Source organism: Microchirus variegatus (assembly GCF_963457635.1).
Source record: "Microchirus variegatus genome assembly, chromosome: 5".
Taxonomy (NCBI): domain Eukaryota; kingdom Metazoa; phylum Chordata; class Actinopteri; order Pleuronectiformes; family Soleidae; genus Microchirus; species Microchirus variegatus.
Genome location: NC_139806.1, coordinates 16,872,180 through 16,887,242, shown reverse-complemented (window position 1 = coordinate 16,887,242; position 15,063 = coordinate 16,872,180). Strand labels below are relative to the sequence as shown.

The 15,063-nt window shown below is 39.4% G+C and overlaps 3 protein-coding genes across 3 annotated transcripts; 1 reads left to right on the top strand and 2 right to left on the bottom strand.

Annotated features, from left to right (window-relative positions):
* Positions 1 to 588: 588 nt before the first annotated feature.
* On the top strand, positions 589 to 6,734 carry LOC310926835 (bcl-2-related ovarian killer protein homolog B-like; the record flags this gene model as incomplete). Its single annotated transcript, XM_083889039.1, has 4 exons — positions 589 to 811; positions 2,180 to 2,308; positions 5,702 to 5,865; positions 6,609 to 6,734. 4 exons carry the CDS (start codon positions 589 to 591, stop codon positions 6,732 to 6,734), a joined length of 642 nt encoding a protein of 213 aa, XP_083745165.1.
* A 2,154-nt stretch (positions 6,735 to 8,888) lies between these two features.
* On the bottom strand, positions 8,889 to 11,867 carry LOC310927281 (peroxynitrite isomerase THAP4-like; the record flags this gene model as incomplete). Its single annotated transcript, XM_083889576.1, has 5 exons — positions 8,889 to 9,008; positions 9,127 to 9,230; positions 9,392 to 9,501; positions 10,622 to 10,772; positions 11,843 to 11,867. The coding sequence occupies 5 exons, from the start codon at positions 11,865 to 11,867 to the stop codon at positions 8,889 to 8,891; spliced, it is 510 nt and encodes a 169-aa protein (XP_083745702.1).
* A 743-nt stretch (positions 11,868 to 12,610) lies between these two features.
* On the bottom strand, positions 12,611 to 14,956 carry LOC310927280 (peroxynitrite isomerase THAP4-like; the record flags this gene model as incomplete). Its single annotated transcript, XM_083889575.1, has 5 exons — positions 12,611 to 12,730; positions 12,853 to 12,956; positions 13,083 to 13,192; positions 13,825 to 13,975; positions 14,932 to 14,956. The coding sequence occupies 5 exons, from the start codon at positions 14,954 to 14,956 to the stop codon at positions 12,611 to 12,613; spliced, it is 510 nt and encodes a 169-aa protein (XP_083745701.1).
* Between the last annotated feature and the right edge of the window lie 107 nt (positions 14,957 to 15,063).

Genomic DNA, 15,063 nt, shown 5'->3' with positions numbered 1-15,063 from the left:
TAAAATGTGCTAAAGATGTATGTGCTAGTTGTGTTGTATGTGCTAGTTGTCACAGGCCCACGTCCAGATTCCAGTTAGCAAGAATGTACTGTAGCACAACACAGACGTGTGAACCTAACATTTGCAACGTATCATTCCATAAAGATTATAATCTCAATATTGATTAAAATAACTGTGACTGTGACATTATATTTGCATACAAACACAATATGAAATATTTATGTATGTAAAATATCACATTTTCATTAGACCTCAAGCATTTTAGTTTATATTTGTTTTCCCTGAATAAAGAATGTATGTTTTCAATTAATTTGGTAAAATAATACATGTATATCCCTGTCTGAGGCCCACCTACTTTACTTCCAAGGCTGCACAGGACCACACCATTTTAGGGGTGTAAAAATGTGTATTCCATGTCTTTACATCTAACCAGTTGCAACTCCAGGTGCCTCAAAGGTTTTCTTTCCTCACTGCTGCCATTTTGTCTCCACCTCGAAACTTAGCTCCTGCTGGGAAAAAGACAGACACTGAGACTGAGTGGATCCAAAGAGGTCGTTAAACGCTGACCCAGATCCTCGGCAGGAGGACATGGACGTTCTGCGGAGGTCTTCTGTGTTTGCTGCGGAGGTCCTGGATGTGTTTGACCGCTCTCTGACTGAGAAGGAGCTGGTATCCCAGTCCAAAGCCTTGTGCAGAGACTACATTTTGTCCAGACTCAACCAGAACGGGCTGGGATTGTCCAAATCTGAACTTAACCTCGCTCCCTCGAATGCAGCACTCTCTGAAGTGTCTACAGTGCTCCTCTGTCTTGGTAAGAGAAACCTGAACATCTGTAATAGTCACTTAATGTCACAGTGGAGAAACTGTCCCAGCAACATCTCAAGTGTGTTGGTGTTTCCTCATAAAGAATATAAGTTTGTTCATTGAAGTTTTGCAATAAAGCAAAGGCTGGACAAAGGTTTCAATGATAAACATTTATTTTCACTCTGGCCTTGAAGCTCTTTGTTTTCTGTTGAATGTTGATCTTCATCAAATGGAGATTATCAGTGCAATTAAAAGGTGGTGTCCCTCCCCATGTTCCAGATCTTTAACAAAAAAGAGACACAGACAAGGTGGGGGCTCAGAAATATATAAATATTAAATAACTAACACATCCTTCAGGATGGATTCTCTCTTATAATGAGGAGAAACTTTGAGATGAGGATTAAATGTTCAATCCTGTGTACTGTAAATGACACACTGTGGTCCAACTCTGATTGATTTAATGGTTTAATTGCTTTCAAGCAATCACTGCATTCTTATTTGTCTAGTGTGTCTTCAGCTGAAAGCCAGTGTGACCTGATAGTTGTGTCAGTAGTTGAGTCATTTGCCTTGGGTCTAAAAAACAGAGTTCCTGGATTATAATCTACTTTCCTACAATTGAAGGAATAGGACTCTGATGACTGAGCTAACTGAGTTATTGACGTGAACTCTTTAGACTTGTCTTAATCATGTAGCCTCACTGTAGTTATTTATACTTTGTATTTGAAGCTCTGATAAACCTGGATTGAATGATAAAGGATAATATGAGTGTCTGTGTGTGAGAACAGCTTGAGCCAGGTGATAATATCTGGAGGACAGAATTCACTTAAGACAGCTGCTAAAATTCTCAAGAGTCTTGAGGGACATCAGCAGAGACGTGAATGTTGCTCACCGTGTTTTTATTCACATTAGTACAAGTGCAGTGGGAGTGAGACACAACAAATGTTAACCTTTACTTTAGAGCTGAAACTATTAATCGATGACTAAATGAATCAACTAGTCAACTATTTTGATAATCGGTTTGAAGCTTTTTTTTCATTGTTAAAACAAGATTTCAGATTTTTAGCTTCTTAAATGTGAATATTTTCTTTGCTCCACATAACAAAGAAATCATTAAAACTGAATCATTTTGGTTTGTGGACAAAACAAGACATTCAAGAACATGATCATAGTTTTTTTTTAAATTTTCAGACATTTTATGGACCAAACGATTAACCGAGAAAATAATCGTTAGTTGCAGCTCTAATTTACATATCATCAGGCAGAAATGTCAATACAATTTATAGGCGTAAGAGATATAGTTGAATGGTTCAGTTTGTATGATGTAAATGGTGATGATGGTTCTCATTTTCTCCTGTTCACTTCCTCTGTTACCTAGGTGACGAGCTGGAGTGTATACAGCCCACTTTGTACAGGAACGTGGCGCGGCAGCTCAGCATCTCTGTTGCCATGGAGAACATGGTTTCGGATGCCTTTATCGGCGTGGCGACGGAAATCTTTGCAACAGGTACACGGCTCTTCAGAACCCCAGGGTGTCAATGATGATGTGTGTTGCGTGTTCGAAACCTGACGTGTCGGTTCATCCATTTGCCCTTCCATGTCGCACATGACTGTTAGAGCATTAATCAGGGCCAGCTGGCTGAGAGTGTTCCCCACTGAGAAAGAGTGGGTGAGACTTTAAAACGAGTAACTTCGACATCTATAAAGTGTCTATGCTTTGACACTCTTGTGGCATTCATTCGTTTTACATTCAGACTCTGAATGTACATTTTAACACAGTTCAAGCAGTCTTTGCAATATATATATATATATATACGTTGATATTGGGATAATCGTAAACATGTTTATGTATTGTGCAGCCATATTGGATACTAGAGAGAATGATTAAGTCGGACTGTGGCAGCAGACACTACTCTTGATATAAATATACTCGTATAGACCGGTTTAACTCCATAACCATATTTCACTCAACTTTTTAGAAATAAATTTTATTATGATGCAACTGTGGATGCAGATGTGAAGCTATTAGAAAAAGTTGGGTAATATCCTCTGACTAGTTTTGGCTATTTCTGTCTGTCTTTTGCCCAAACTTGCCCTTTAAAAGAAAAAAAGAAGAAGAAAAAAAGAAAAGAATTTCGGCTTTTCCTTTTTTTTGACGTAATCTTGCGTTCTACTACATAGCTATATAAGGAGATATAGGCAATCCTGGCTGACATTTGGCAGAAGAGACACTGGACAGATCACCAGCTGTATCAAAATGTTTTCATATAATGTTAAATGAGTCAGTGTGTTTGATATAAAGAACTTGGCCCACAGTTAATTTGCATTCTTTTACAAGCACCTGTCCAGGGGCTGTGGACAAAAACCTTTATTGCGTGCTTTAGTTGACACGGCGACTGACAAGGTGAAAGAAAGCAAGAAAACCAACCTGGTCTGAACTCCTCTCTAAAGTTTTGTACATTAAAACACGTCCTTGTCTTAGAGATGGAAAGACCAACCAAGTTGCATGGCACAGCCTGGAGGAGTCTATCCACTCGTTTGCCGTGTGACATGTTTGGGCAGTGTCTCGTATGAATTAGGCTAATGCATATTTGGCTCTTCAGTGACATGGACCTTAACAACTCTGATCTTGGTCTTAAGAGAGGATTGGGAGCATTTTGTCAGTCTGTGTCTTGAACATGTTTCTGTTGGCTCTTGTTTCTGGTCGTCTTGACAACTACTCTGTTTTGTACACTAATCAAAAGCAGCAGTGACAGATTTTTTTGTGCACATAAATAAAAAGAGTAATTTCCCTTTTGTATGAGCCTTTGGGATAGATTGAATGGTCTAGCATGTAGCATTTGGCATGGTTACATGAAAGAGATCAAATCAGACAAGTGAAATGTCATTTTCATGCCTGTGTTGTTACTAAACTGGCGCTTATTTTGACGTCAAGGGGGTATCATTTTTTTTTGGAAACAGCGTGGGATTCCTTGTAAAGAATAACAAACTGGTGAACCCAGGCTGCCCCTGCCTTCTGGGACCAGTCAAAGCCTGGTTATAAATAGAAATAAATTATGCAAGTTTGTTATTTCTACTGTCCTGGATTTATTTTATAACTATCCTTTCAGCTTTTATGGTATTTGCTATCATGCTCCCAAATACATGAATGCAAAAGCCGTAAGCGAATCTAATCCATCCACATATTTCTTTTTGGCAAAGGGTAACCGGCCATCTGTATTGCCGTCTCTCCATCAGTAAAATTAGCATTCTCTCTCTTTCCACCCTCCACTCCTCCAGCTTTATCCTTCACACTCTCTATTCATAGCATGCTTCTCAATAGGTAGTGAGTTGTGACGTGTTCTGACAGCTTTCATGGACAGTTATCTTATTTAAGCTGGCCCAGAGCTCTATCTGCTTATAACCTTTCCTTATCTTTGAATCGCAGCCGTGACAATGCGAGCCGAACCTAAATGAGGTTAATGCCATTAGACTCTGCACAGCATCAGTGACGGTTGTTCTAACAATCCCCACTGCCCTGGAAACTGTACAGGTGGCCGGATGTCACTCATTTTCAGACTGGATTAGGAGTAGGAGGATGTAAAATCCTTTTTTTTTTTTAAATGGTAAAGGCAAACATCATTTTCTGACTCTGTTGAACTGTACATGTATGAAAGTGTGTCAGATTTCACCCACATTCTGAAGGCAGCCTCGCCCTGTTTAATTTACAGCTGGCATATGACGCAGTAAGACCTGTTATCAGCCACATTAACACAAATGCACTGTTTGTTAACCTGCACAGTGTATTTACAGTTTTATTCCAGTACAAGGTCCACCAGCTGCTCCACATCCACACACCAGGTCACAGAAATGTCACACAATTTATTGATTCTAGTCACTCAACGCTGCCACTTTGAAGACTTGAAGCTCAAATCCTTGTCGGGAGCCGTAGACCTCATGGAGATCAAAACCTGGTCCTGATGATGTAGAACCTGATTTGATAATGAATGACGACACATTTTCTGTATAAGACGATACAAAGTAAGTTCAAAGTTTGGTCAATACCACAAAAGTACCAAAGTTAGATACCCAGCCCTATCTGTCCCCACCCTCTCATTCCCACTGGGAAATGCCCTGAAGCAAGGCATGTAACCTTCAACTGCTGCATACAGGACCGCAAGTCTGTAACTTAGATTAGCAACATTATTTAATATTTTAGATGGATCGTAGAAAATGAAATGCCCAGTATTTCACTTTCACATTCTTGATTCACTGACCCTATCAGTTTCCCATTCGGTCCCCAACTGCTCTTGTGCATATTACATCTTTTGGATGTGTATATTGTTAGTTTCTTAAAAACTGTGAAAGCAGGATATGCACCACACTTGGACTTTTGCCTTGTTACATCTTCAGAGATGATCTTTGCTCACTGGACATTTTCACTTTTGGAGCTTTCTTTTTCAACAAATTGTTGGGCTGTTTGTGCATGAAATACACAGGAGATACGCATTTTCATCAGCTTTCCTCCTCATTCTCATGAGTTTGAACTAGAGCACGTTGTATTGATCATGTCTACATGTTGAAGTGCATTGTGTGGATGTCATGTGATTGATTGAGCAGATATTTGCATTAAGGCTTACAATCATGATAGAAAATGAAAAGCATATTCACATTAGGAGAGGCTGGATCTATGGAACTGGCTCAATATGATGATCAAAATAAATGCTGGATAATGTTTTCAGTTGAGTATTAAATGCATTGACAACATTTTTCAAGATGAGGAGAGAGGAAATGACCTCTGCACATACATCATTCTGCAAAGTTCAGCTCAAATCAGTTCTTTGTGAATGACGAGCAGCACTGGTTGTGCAAATAGCCATAAACTGATGCAATGTCTCTGTCTGTTTTTTTCTTCCTGTAGGTATAACATGGGGTAAGGTGGTGGCCATGTATGCAGTAGCAGGAGCTCTGGCAGTGGACTGTGTCAGACAAGAACGTGCTACCAACGTTCACATCATAGTGCAGAGTCTGGGACAGTTTGTCCGCAAGTACCTGGCTTCATGGCTGAAGAGGCGGGGAGGATGGGTAAGCGATCGCTGCCGCACATGCTGATGCTGGCTTGTTATGGCTTTGGGCGTCATGATGCATGAGTAACACTGTGGGGGAAGTGTTGAGTCCTCTCTCTAATGGATGTTGCATGAGCACTGTTTTTTTTTTTCTCTTGGGGAGATTTGGACAAACACTGTATAAAAATAACCATGCCAAAGTAGGACAGATAAAGCGGTCTGAGACCACCCCTTCAGGCAGGTCTCGGACTGGTTGATTTGGTGCGCACCAAAGTACAGAGATTACATTCACACCTACGCAAACGAACCGAACCAAGGTACCAAACACGTTTGGTGCCCACCAAATGCTGTAGGTGTGAAAACACCCATAGTCTTATACTATATATTTTTTTTTATATATTTTATATATATATATATATATATATATATATATATATATGTGTATATATATGTATATGTTTGTATGTTTTCAATATCTTGTAATAGAAGTGAAAGGACAACCGCAAAAAAAGAACTGTCAATTCAAGATTTGAGGTAAACTTACCCCCAAGAACTTAAAAAATATATATATATTATTTAAAGATATTGAAAACATACAAACATGGCATAGAGAAAGAGAACAGGCACAGATGTGACAGTATAAACAAAACATAGCAAATATAATACACCAAACATCATCAATCGTCAATGAAAGCACATACCTTTGTAGTTCTTCAAGTCTGTTAAATGGGTTTTGAATTGAACTGTCTAATTATTTTTCAGGTGGACATCACAAAGTGTGTGGTGAAGAAAGATCTCACCCCTGAACAGCACTGGTTGTCCTCCATCATCGAGTCCCTGAAGTACTTCCTTTCTACAGTGTATGTCTACATCATGAAGGAGCCATGAACCGCTGAGACTGAGCATGAGAGCCGCCTTGTGATCGTTTCACAGGAAAATACTTTTCTATGGAAGCCAGAGTGGTGGTGGTGACTGTACACGATGGGGACAAGGTCCTGCCAGCAGATCTCGGTGTGTTGCTGAAGGGCCATCAGGAAGTGTTTTATTAGCATCATGTTTGTGTTTCCTCGGGGGGGGGGGGATCAGATGAGCCTGTAGGTGATTACCCTTCATCCAAAGAGTTGTCGCCATGCTGTGTAAGAGCATACAAGGCAAAGACATTACTCCCTCACTCCAGCTGTATGTTTTCACACCACGTACAATAGTACAGTAAACCAGGGCTTTGCCAGTGCTGTTTCTGTGGCTCCTTTCAGACCTGGTAGCGACATCAGTCCTGTGAAATCTGTTCACATACAAACGGCACAAAACACTTCACTCCTGGCCTTAAACTGCATCCGGAATGCGTCCTCTGTGACTCCTGAGTGAGTGAATTTTGCGTTACCGGTGATGTCATAATTCTGACTGCACAAAGGTTTCCGTTGTCTGTGTGAGTCTGTAACTTTGTGTCTGTGTGAGTGACAGGTAGAGGGGGAGGAAAATAAGGGACGTAAATCGCTGCTGTAATTATGTGATTATGAGATTTTGAGACTTTTATCCTTTGAAAAAACAAGTTATGTGTTGATCAGTGCTGATATTGCAGCGCTGACTACAATTCAGTTACTGTATGGACACTTGTTGGGTTAAATGTGGCCCCCAAACCACCTGTGATTGTGGTTTGTGTGATTCGATGTGGGTACGGATTTGGTGCGTTCAGACCTGTACTTGACGTGGTCGGCATGTGATCGAAATTTACGGATGTAGAGACGAGCTTTGAATTGGGTTTGATTTTTTTGACTCGTGATGGAAGCTTTGTTTGTGATGAAAGAATGAACGCTCAGCTGGCTGGGTCTCTGAATTCTCTGAGTCAGGTGTCACATGTTGAAGCAAAGGTGTATCACTCGGAAGAGAAATATCTGGGGATATTAACTGCTGACACTTAATGGGTTTAATCTTTGTATTTACAGATGTTTCCTTAATCTGACCCAAAATCCTATGATTGATTAAGCTTTTGCACCAGTTTTAGACTAGATTGATCAGACGATGTTGGGTTTTGTGCTCATTTTTGACCAAAGAACTTGAGGACAGAGGAATGATGTGTAGTGACGGCACAGATTCTGGTTTGTACTGATTTCCTTTTAAATCTGTAAATAGTCTATTTATGATTTTATTTTTTTATGCTGACTATGACCACTGCAGTATGAAAAGAGCTGATTCCACAGCTCTTCAGGATGATTGTGTGATTTGTACATGATAGTTGTCACTTTCAAAGTGTTAATTTACAAGTTTGTCTGAATTCTTTTTTTTTTTTTTTTTTTTTAATCCACAATAAACTTAAATCTTCACACATTTAAAGTATGTATCCCTTTGAATCAATCAGTAAAAACCTTGAGTTTAAGAACCTTGTGAACTTTATTGCACTTTGACACTATAAAGCATTAGTGAAATACATAATCCAGTAGACGTACTCATTGGGGGAAAAACATGAACGAATATTGCAAGTCACTGAAGACCATGCTATTTCTAAGACGAGCCAAACTGAAACAGGGAAGAATTGGGGCAACGCTTTAAGGATCTTTTTAAGTAGGTGAAAATACAACTTAGAATTCATGTCACCAAATCTATAAACTAGAATAGCACTCGGGGAGAACAGACCTCCGTAAATCAACTCCAGTAAAGACACAAGGACTTCTTACTGTATTTATGTTTTATCAGTGCTTTATAAGCTTTACAGCCCAAACATGTAGACAAAAGACGGATCAACACAACTCACATAGTTGCATAGTATTTATTGGTGCTTAGAGAACAGCAGCTCTTCACTGAGCATAGTGCTTTTTAAGTGAGACCAGTAACCAACCAGTGAAAATATGATAAATAATTCATACTAGAACCTAAACACAATAAATTTAGATTTAGTAGTGGGTCAAACAATTCTACACCATAACACCCAAACCATGAATGATATACTTGTAAATTGACAGATGCTTCAATGGGATTATTGATCAAGGATTACTTAGCACAGAAGAGCAGCATTTCTATGTTTAAGAAGCCCGCCTTCTTACTGGGTCAAGTTGACCGACAGTAAATGATGTGCAAGTGCTGCGTCATTAGTGGCTGGTTGTCTGTTGTCATGGAAACGGTCTGCTCCAGCTTCCCATCTGGCCTGAGCTGAAACACTCTGGAAATCTGAAAGATGGAAAAGAGCAGCAAAGATGTTACTGATTAAATCTGATCAATGTTCAGAGAACATTGTGGACAGATTTCGAATTAAGTGTATGGCATGATGCAGTAAATCACTGTTTACCTGCTGAACATGTGGCTTTTTGGCAAAAGAAATCCTGTCCAGAGTGTGTGTCTTCAGGTTCAGCTGCTTCTCAGTCAACTCCCCCTCCTCAATCTCCACCAGGCCTGAATAAGACAAGACTCTGTATGGGTGTGTGTGACCTGTGCATGTTTTTCCCACAATCATGTTTCTGTTATAACACATAATGGAGAATACAGTCCGAACAAAACATAATGAAGATTATTTCATGAATGAACCTAATATCAAGGTGACAAAGTGTAAGTACCTGAGTTTTGTGCAATGATAAACGCCACTTTGTTGGTTTCCGGCTGCATTCGAATGAAGCCACACTCCCTGTGCAGAGGCTTTTTAGACTCTGCATGGAAGGCATTGAACCTGTCAACACAGAACAAGTCTGTCAACATACAGAGAGGCTTTTCTATTAGTCATTTAGTTTGAATTGGACCTTTAAAGGATTTTATTATTAATATTATTACTGTAACCAATACATTTTGAGGCAGAAACAACCAATCAGACAACAAGGCTGTCTGATAGGAAGGCGTGGGCTTTAATCTCAAGTCAAAAATGACCATCATGGCAGAAAGTCATTCAGAGGCTTAAATATACAGGCTATTATTACTTTGCAGAATTTACCTGCATTTTATTGCTTGTATTGGTCCTTTATAAGAGTACCAACAGGTGAAAATGTAACCCTCGTAAATGATCACTCACTGATTTAGCAAGTGAAAATCTGTATTTTACTGTGTTTTTTTAACTGGTAAAATAGAAGGGATTTGCCTTAATCTGTGAAATATAATCTTTCTGAATGAAATCAAGACATTTTGAGACAGAAACGAATACTAAATGTTTGTATTGGCCCTTTACAGGCATTTCTACACATACAGGGCCGAACTGGGTTGTAAATTGTCACAGTAACTCTTGTCGATAAAAGCATGTCATTTTAAGGCAGATGCAACGTTTTAGCTAAAAACAGGTGCTATAATCACTAACAGGTTTATCAACAGTTAAGGGCAACTTGGTGGGATATAATCTGTGAAATACAATGGTCACGAAGGTCATCAAATAATTTTGAGTCAAATTTAACAACTCAGCCACAAGATAGGACCTATGAACCCTTACTGGTTTAACATACTTAATAACCCTGTAGGCGAAGTCATGTCTGGTCACACCCAGCACCACTGTTGGGTGTGATAAGAAGTGAAACAGGTTTTACGTTTTCTCCTCGTTACTAAAGCAACGTTGTGGCGCATTGTCACATAATTAGGATAATGATGCTTCTTTTATTCTCACTCTGCTGCCTTGAATGCCTGTTGTGTCTTTGTATGTAGAGCTGCCATAAATCAGGCCCAGAGTCAATTAAACTGAAGGACATTTGAAGAAACTGAATACTTTAAATCTTGAGCCAAAATGATTTAAAAACCACTTGTGCCCACAGGGGACACTGCCTCTCCGGGAAAATGACATTGTGTTTGTTTTCAGTGACAAAGTGTCCTACATGAAGTTGATGACTGGTTGTCCCACATGGCTGAACTGCAGAGTCTCTGTGTAGCGGAAAGGGTTGATGGTTGGAAAGCTGCCTTCCCCATGCTCATCAGACTCCCATGTGCCCAGAAGCCAGTCCAAAGGGAGGAGGGCTGAATTCAATGCTGCCAGTGGTAAAACAAACACACAAACATGAAAAAGCAAGACCATGGATCACAGGAGGTTGTGGAAGGTGAAACTACGGATTTTGTTCAAACCAATTAGTATCAAGGTATTAAAAATGATCTGTGGTAGAGGTCACAAAATGGTGGTTATTGAATATATTTTAAATATTTCAAAACATTTTAAGCATTCATCACTGTTCCTCTCTTCCAACTGCATTTGGTTTTTTTTACGTTTTTTAAAATTATTATTCTTTGTGTATGCTTGTTATATTTATACAAAGTGCAGTGAATAATACATATACATTAGCCTTGCCTTTTCAAGTCCTTGTATCTCTATTTGGGAGAAACAAATCAGTTGTTGAATCATTAATTATCATGATAAATGTCAGATGATGAACAGAAAACAAACAGTTGTTAAACAAGAAACATTTCACAAATCTAAGGTAAATTATGATAAATGTTGTATCTCAAAGTGACTTTGTGCATTACATAAACATTATGTTCATGTATTTTGGTCTAGTTATAGTAGTTTAATAGTTGTCCAATCCTTATTACTATAAAAACCCCAAACGACATAAGAATACTTCCGATTTCTGCAGAACTTTGCACGTCTGTCATTTAACCACTAGGGGTCGGTAATGCTACGGTTACTGTGGTGGCGGCGGCATGAAAACCAAGTCTCAGCAAAACATGTGAAGGTGACTGACTCTTCTTTTAAACTAGTTGGGAGAACAGTTTTCTTACGCACTTTTTATGGTCGCAGACATAAGTTTCTTTCTTTTTTAGATGTAAAGGTGACCTCGTGTAAACTAAATGCGAACGGTGTTTGCTTTCAGTTTCCTTTCACTGACGCTAAAGTGAAGGAACGTGAACGCACCACACGGAGTCAGCAAGAGTGTAAAACAAACTACACACACCTGGGAACACATTTATCATTCATTGTTTTGTTAAAAGCCTCTTTATAATAAACATTATCACGTGTTTGCTGTTAACACGACATTGTAGACAGTGAGCGTGCAAACAAAGTCAATATTTAGCAGTTAGAAAATGACAGTGAACCATGAACCCACCTGTTTGAGTGACAGGACACGCCATTCCAATTTTGACGAGGAGGAAATCTGGATTTCAAACACAAGCTTTTAATTAGTCCGTTTGTGACAGGTGTCGATGTGACGTCTATTTATACAGGAAGGTCCACAGAGGTGAATTATGGGAGATGTAGTTATGGCACAGATTAAGATTTGTGTTTATTTGCATTCATTGATTACACTGACCATACATGTGTACATGAAAAATCTTTTCAAATAAAATGGTGTAGCTGTTTAGTGGTACCTGATCAGTGTGTTTGAAATGGTGGTGAACATCGTACCCAATGCACTGTTCCAACTATTGATCTCGAAACACACTCCATAAATATTTAGTGTCGTTAAAGTTAAAATATGGTTGTTTATTGTAATTTAGTTATTAGCATGCGCTACTACAACTTTGAAGTTCAGCGTCGTCCAACAAACTAAAGTATGTGGCGTAAACAAAGTTTCAATTTTAGAATTCACGTCACCAAATCTACAAATAAAAGCACAACTCAAACTCAGCCCACTCAAAACAAACCCAGTAAAGACTTCTTACCATATTTTTATAAGTGCTTTATAAGCTTTACAGCGCAAACATGTAGACAAAACAAGAATCAACACAACTCCCATTTAATTGCATAGTATTTATTGGTGCTCAGAGAATAGCAGCTCGTCACTGAACCAGACTCCATCATGTTAATGAATGATATACTTGTGTAACTGGAGAGATTCTTCAATGGGAATTAAGAAGCCCGTCTTCTTGTTGGATCAAGTGGACCGACAGTAAATGATGTGCAAGTGCTGCGTCATTTTTTGCTGTTTGTCTGTTGTCATGGAAACAGTCTGCTCCAGCTTCCCATCTGGCCTGAGCTGAAACACTCTGGAAATCTGAAAGATGGAAAAGAGCAGCAAAGATGTTACTGATTCATTTTCAGAGAACATAGTGGACATAGATTTTGCAGATTTCAAAATCAAAGTGTATGGCATGATGCAGTGAATCACTGTTTTACCTGCTCAACATGTGGCTTTTTGGCAAAAGAAATCCTGTCCAGAGTGTGTGTCTTCAGGTTCAGCTGCTTCTCTGTCAACTCCCCCTCCTCGAGCTCCACCAGGCCTGAATAAGACAAGACTCTGCAGTCAACATGTTCATGTGTTTCGCTACACAATCACGCATCTTGTGGGGAGCCCAAGTACAATGCTTTCCTTTAGAAACAAACCCAATATCAAGGTGACAAAGTACCCGAGTCTTGTGCAATGATAAACGCCACTTTGTTGGTTTCCGGCTGCATTCGAATGAAGCCACACTCTCTGTGCAGAGGCTTTTTTGACTCTGCATGGAAGGCATCAGACCTGTCAACACAGAACAAGTCTGTCAACATACAGAGAGGCCTTCTATTACTCATTTAGTTTGAATTGGACCTTTATAGGATTTAAACAGGCAAAATGACTGAGTGGACCATAATCTGTGAGTTAAATCAACCATTATTAATGAAATCAAGACATTTTGAGGCAGAAACAACCAATCAGACAACAAGGCTGTGTCTGAAAGGAAGGTATGGGCCTTAATCTCATGTCAAAAATGACCATCATAGAAGAAATTAAGTCATTCAGAGGCTTAAACATACAGGCCATTATTACATTTCAGAAGTTTCCAGTATTTTACTAATTGTATTGAAAAAAAGTTTCAACAGGTGAAAATCTAACCTTCCCCTTGTTTTAGGGGCAATATTTCTAGTGCTTGAAGGCAGGGATTTATACCGTTCTGCTGTAATTCAGTTCAGGAGGGACGACACAGCAAGTACAAGATATGACCAGGTTTTGTCTCCTGCACAGGGAAACTTCAACAGCCCAGGCCTTGAGCCAAAAATGATTCAAAAACCACACATGCCCACTAAAGTTGGCTAAAGTGGAGGAACGTGAACACACCACTGCCTCTCAGGGAAAATGACATTGTGTTTGTTTTCAGTGACAAAGTGTCCTACATGAAGTTGATGACTGGTTGTCCCACATGGCTGAACTGCAGAGTCTCTGTGTAGCGGAAAGGGTTGATGGTTGGAAAGCTGCCTTCCCCATGCTCATCAGACTCCCATGTGCCCAGAAGCCAGTCCAAAGGGAGGAGGGCTGAATTCAATGCTGCCAGTGGTAAAACAAACACATAAACATGAAAAAGCAAGATCATGGATCACAGGAGGTTGTGGCAGGTGAAACTACTGATTTTTTTCAAACCAATTAGTATCAAGGTATTAAAAATGACTGTACATCACGGACAGTTTCCTGATAATATCGGAGTAGAGTTAATAAATATCTATGACACCAAGGTAGCTGCCAGAGTAAAACTACAGCAACAAAAAGGAGTTCTTGACACCTCCTCTGTGGTAGAGGCCACAAAATGGTGGTCATTGAAAATATTTCAAAACATTTTAAGCATTCAACACTGTTCCTCTCTTCCAACTGTATTTATTCGGGGTTTTTTTGTGATTATAAATAAACATTATGTTCACGCATTTTGGTCTAGTTATAGAAGTATAATAGTTGTCCAATCCTAATTACTATGAAAACCCCAACCAACACAAGAGTACTTCCTATTTCTGTATTTGCACGCCTTTATTTAACCACTAGGGGTCGGTAATGCTACGGTTACTGTGGTGGCGGCGGCATGAAAACCGGAAGGAGAAGTCTCAGCAAAACATGTAAAGGTGACTGACTCTTCTATTAAACTAGTTTGGAAAACGGGATCTTACACATTTTTTATGCTCACAAACACAAGAACTTTTGTTTCTTTTTAGATGTAAAGGTGACCTCGTGTAAACAGCTAAATGCGAACAGTGTGTGTGCTTTTTAGTTTCCTTTCACTGAAGCTAAAGTTTGCTAAAGTGGAGGAACGTGAACGCACCACACGCGGTCAGCAAGAGTGTAAAACAATCGACACACAACTGGGAACGTTTTAATATTTCAACTTAATTGTTTTGTTAAAAGCATATTTATACGAAACGGAATCACGTGTATGTTAACACAACATTGTAGACAGTGAGCAAGCAAACAAAGTCAATATTTAGCAGTTAGAAAATGACAGTAAACCATGAACCCACCTGTTTGAGTGACAGGACACGCCATTCCAATTTTGACGAGGAGGAAATCTGGATTTCAAACACAAGCTTTTAATTAGTCTGTTTGTGACAGGTGTCGATGTGACGTCTATTTATACAGGAAGGACCACAGAG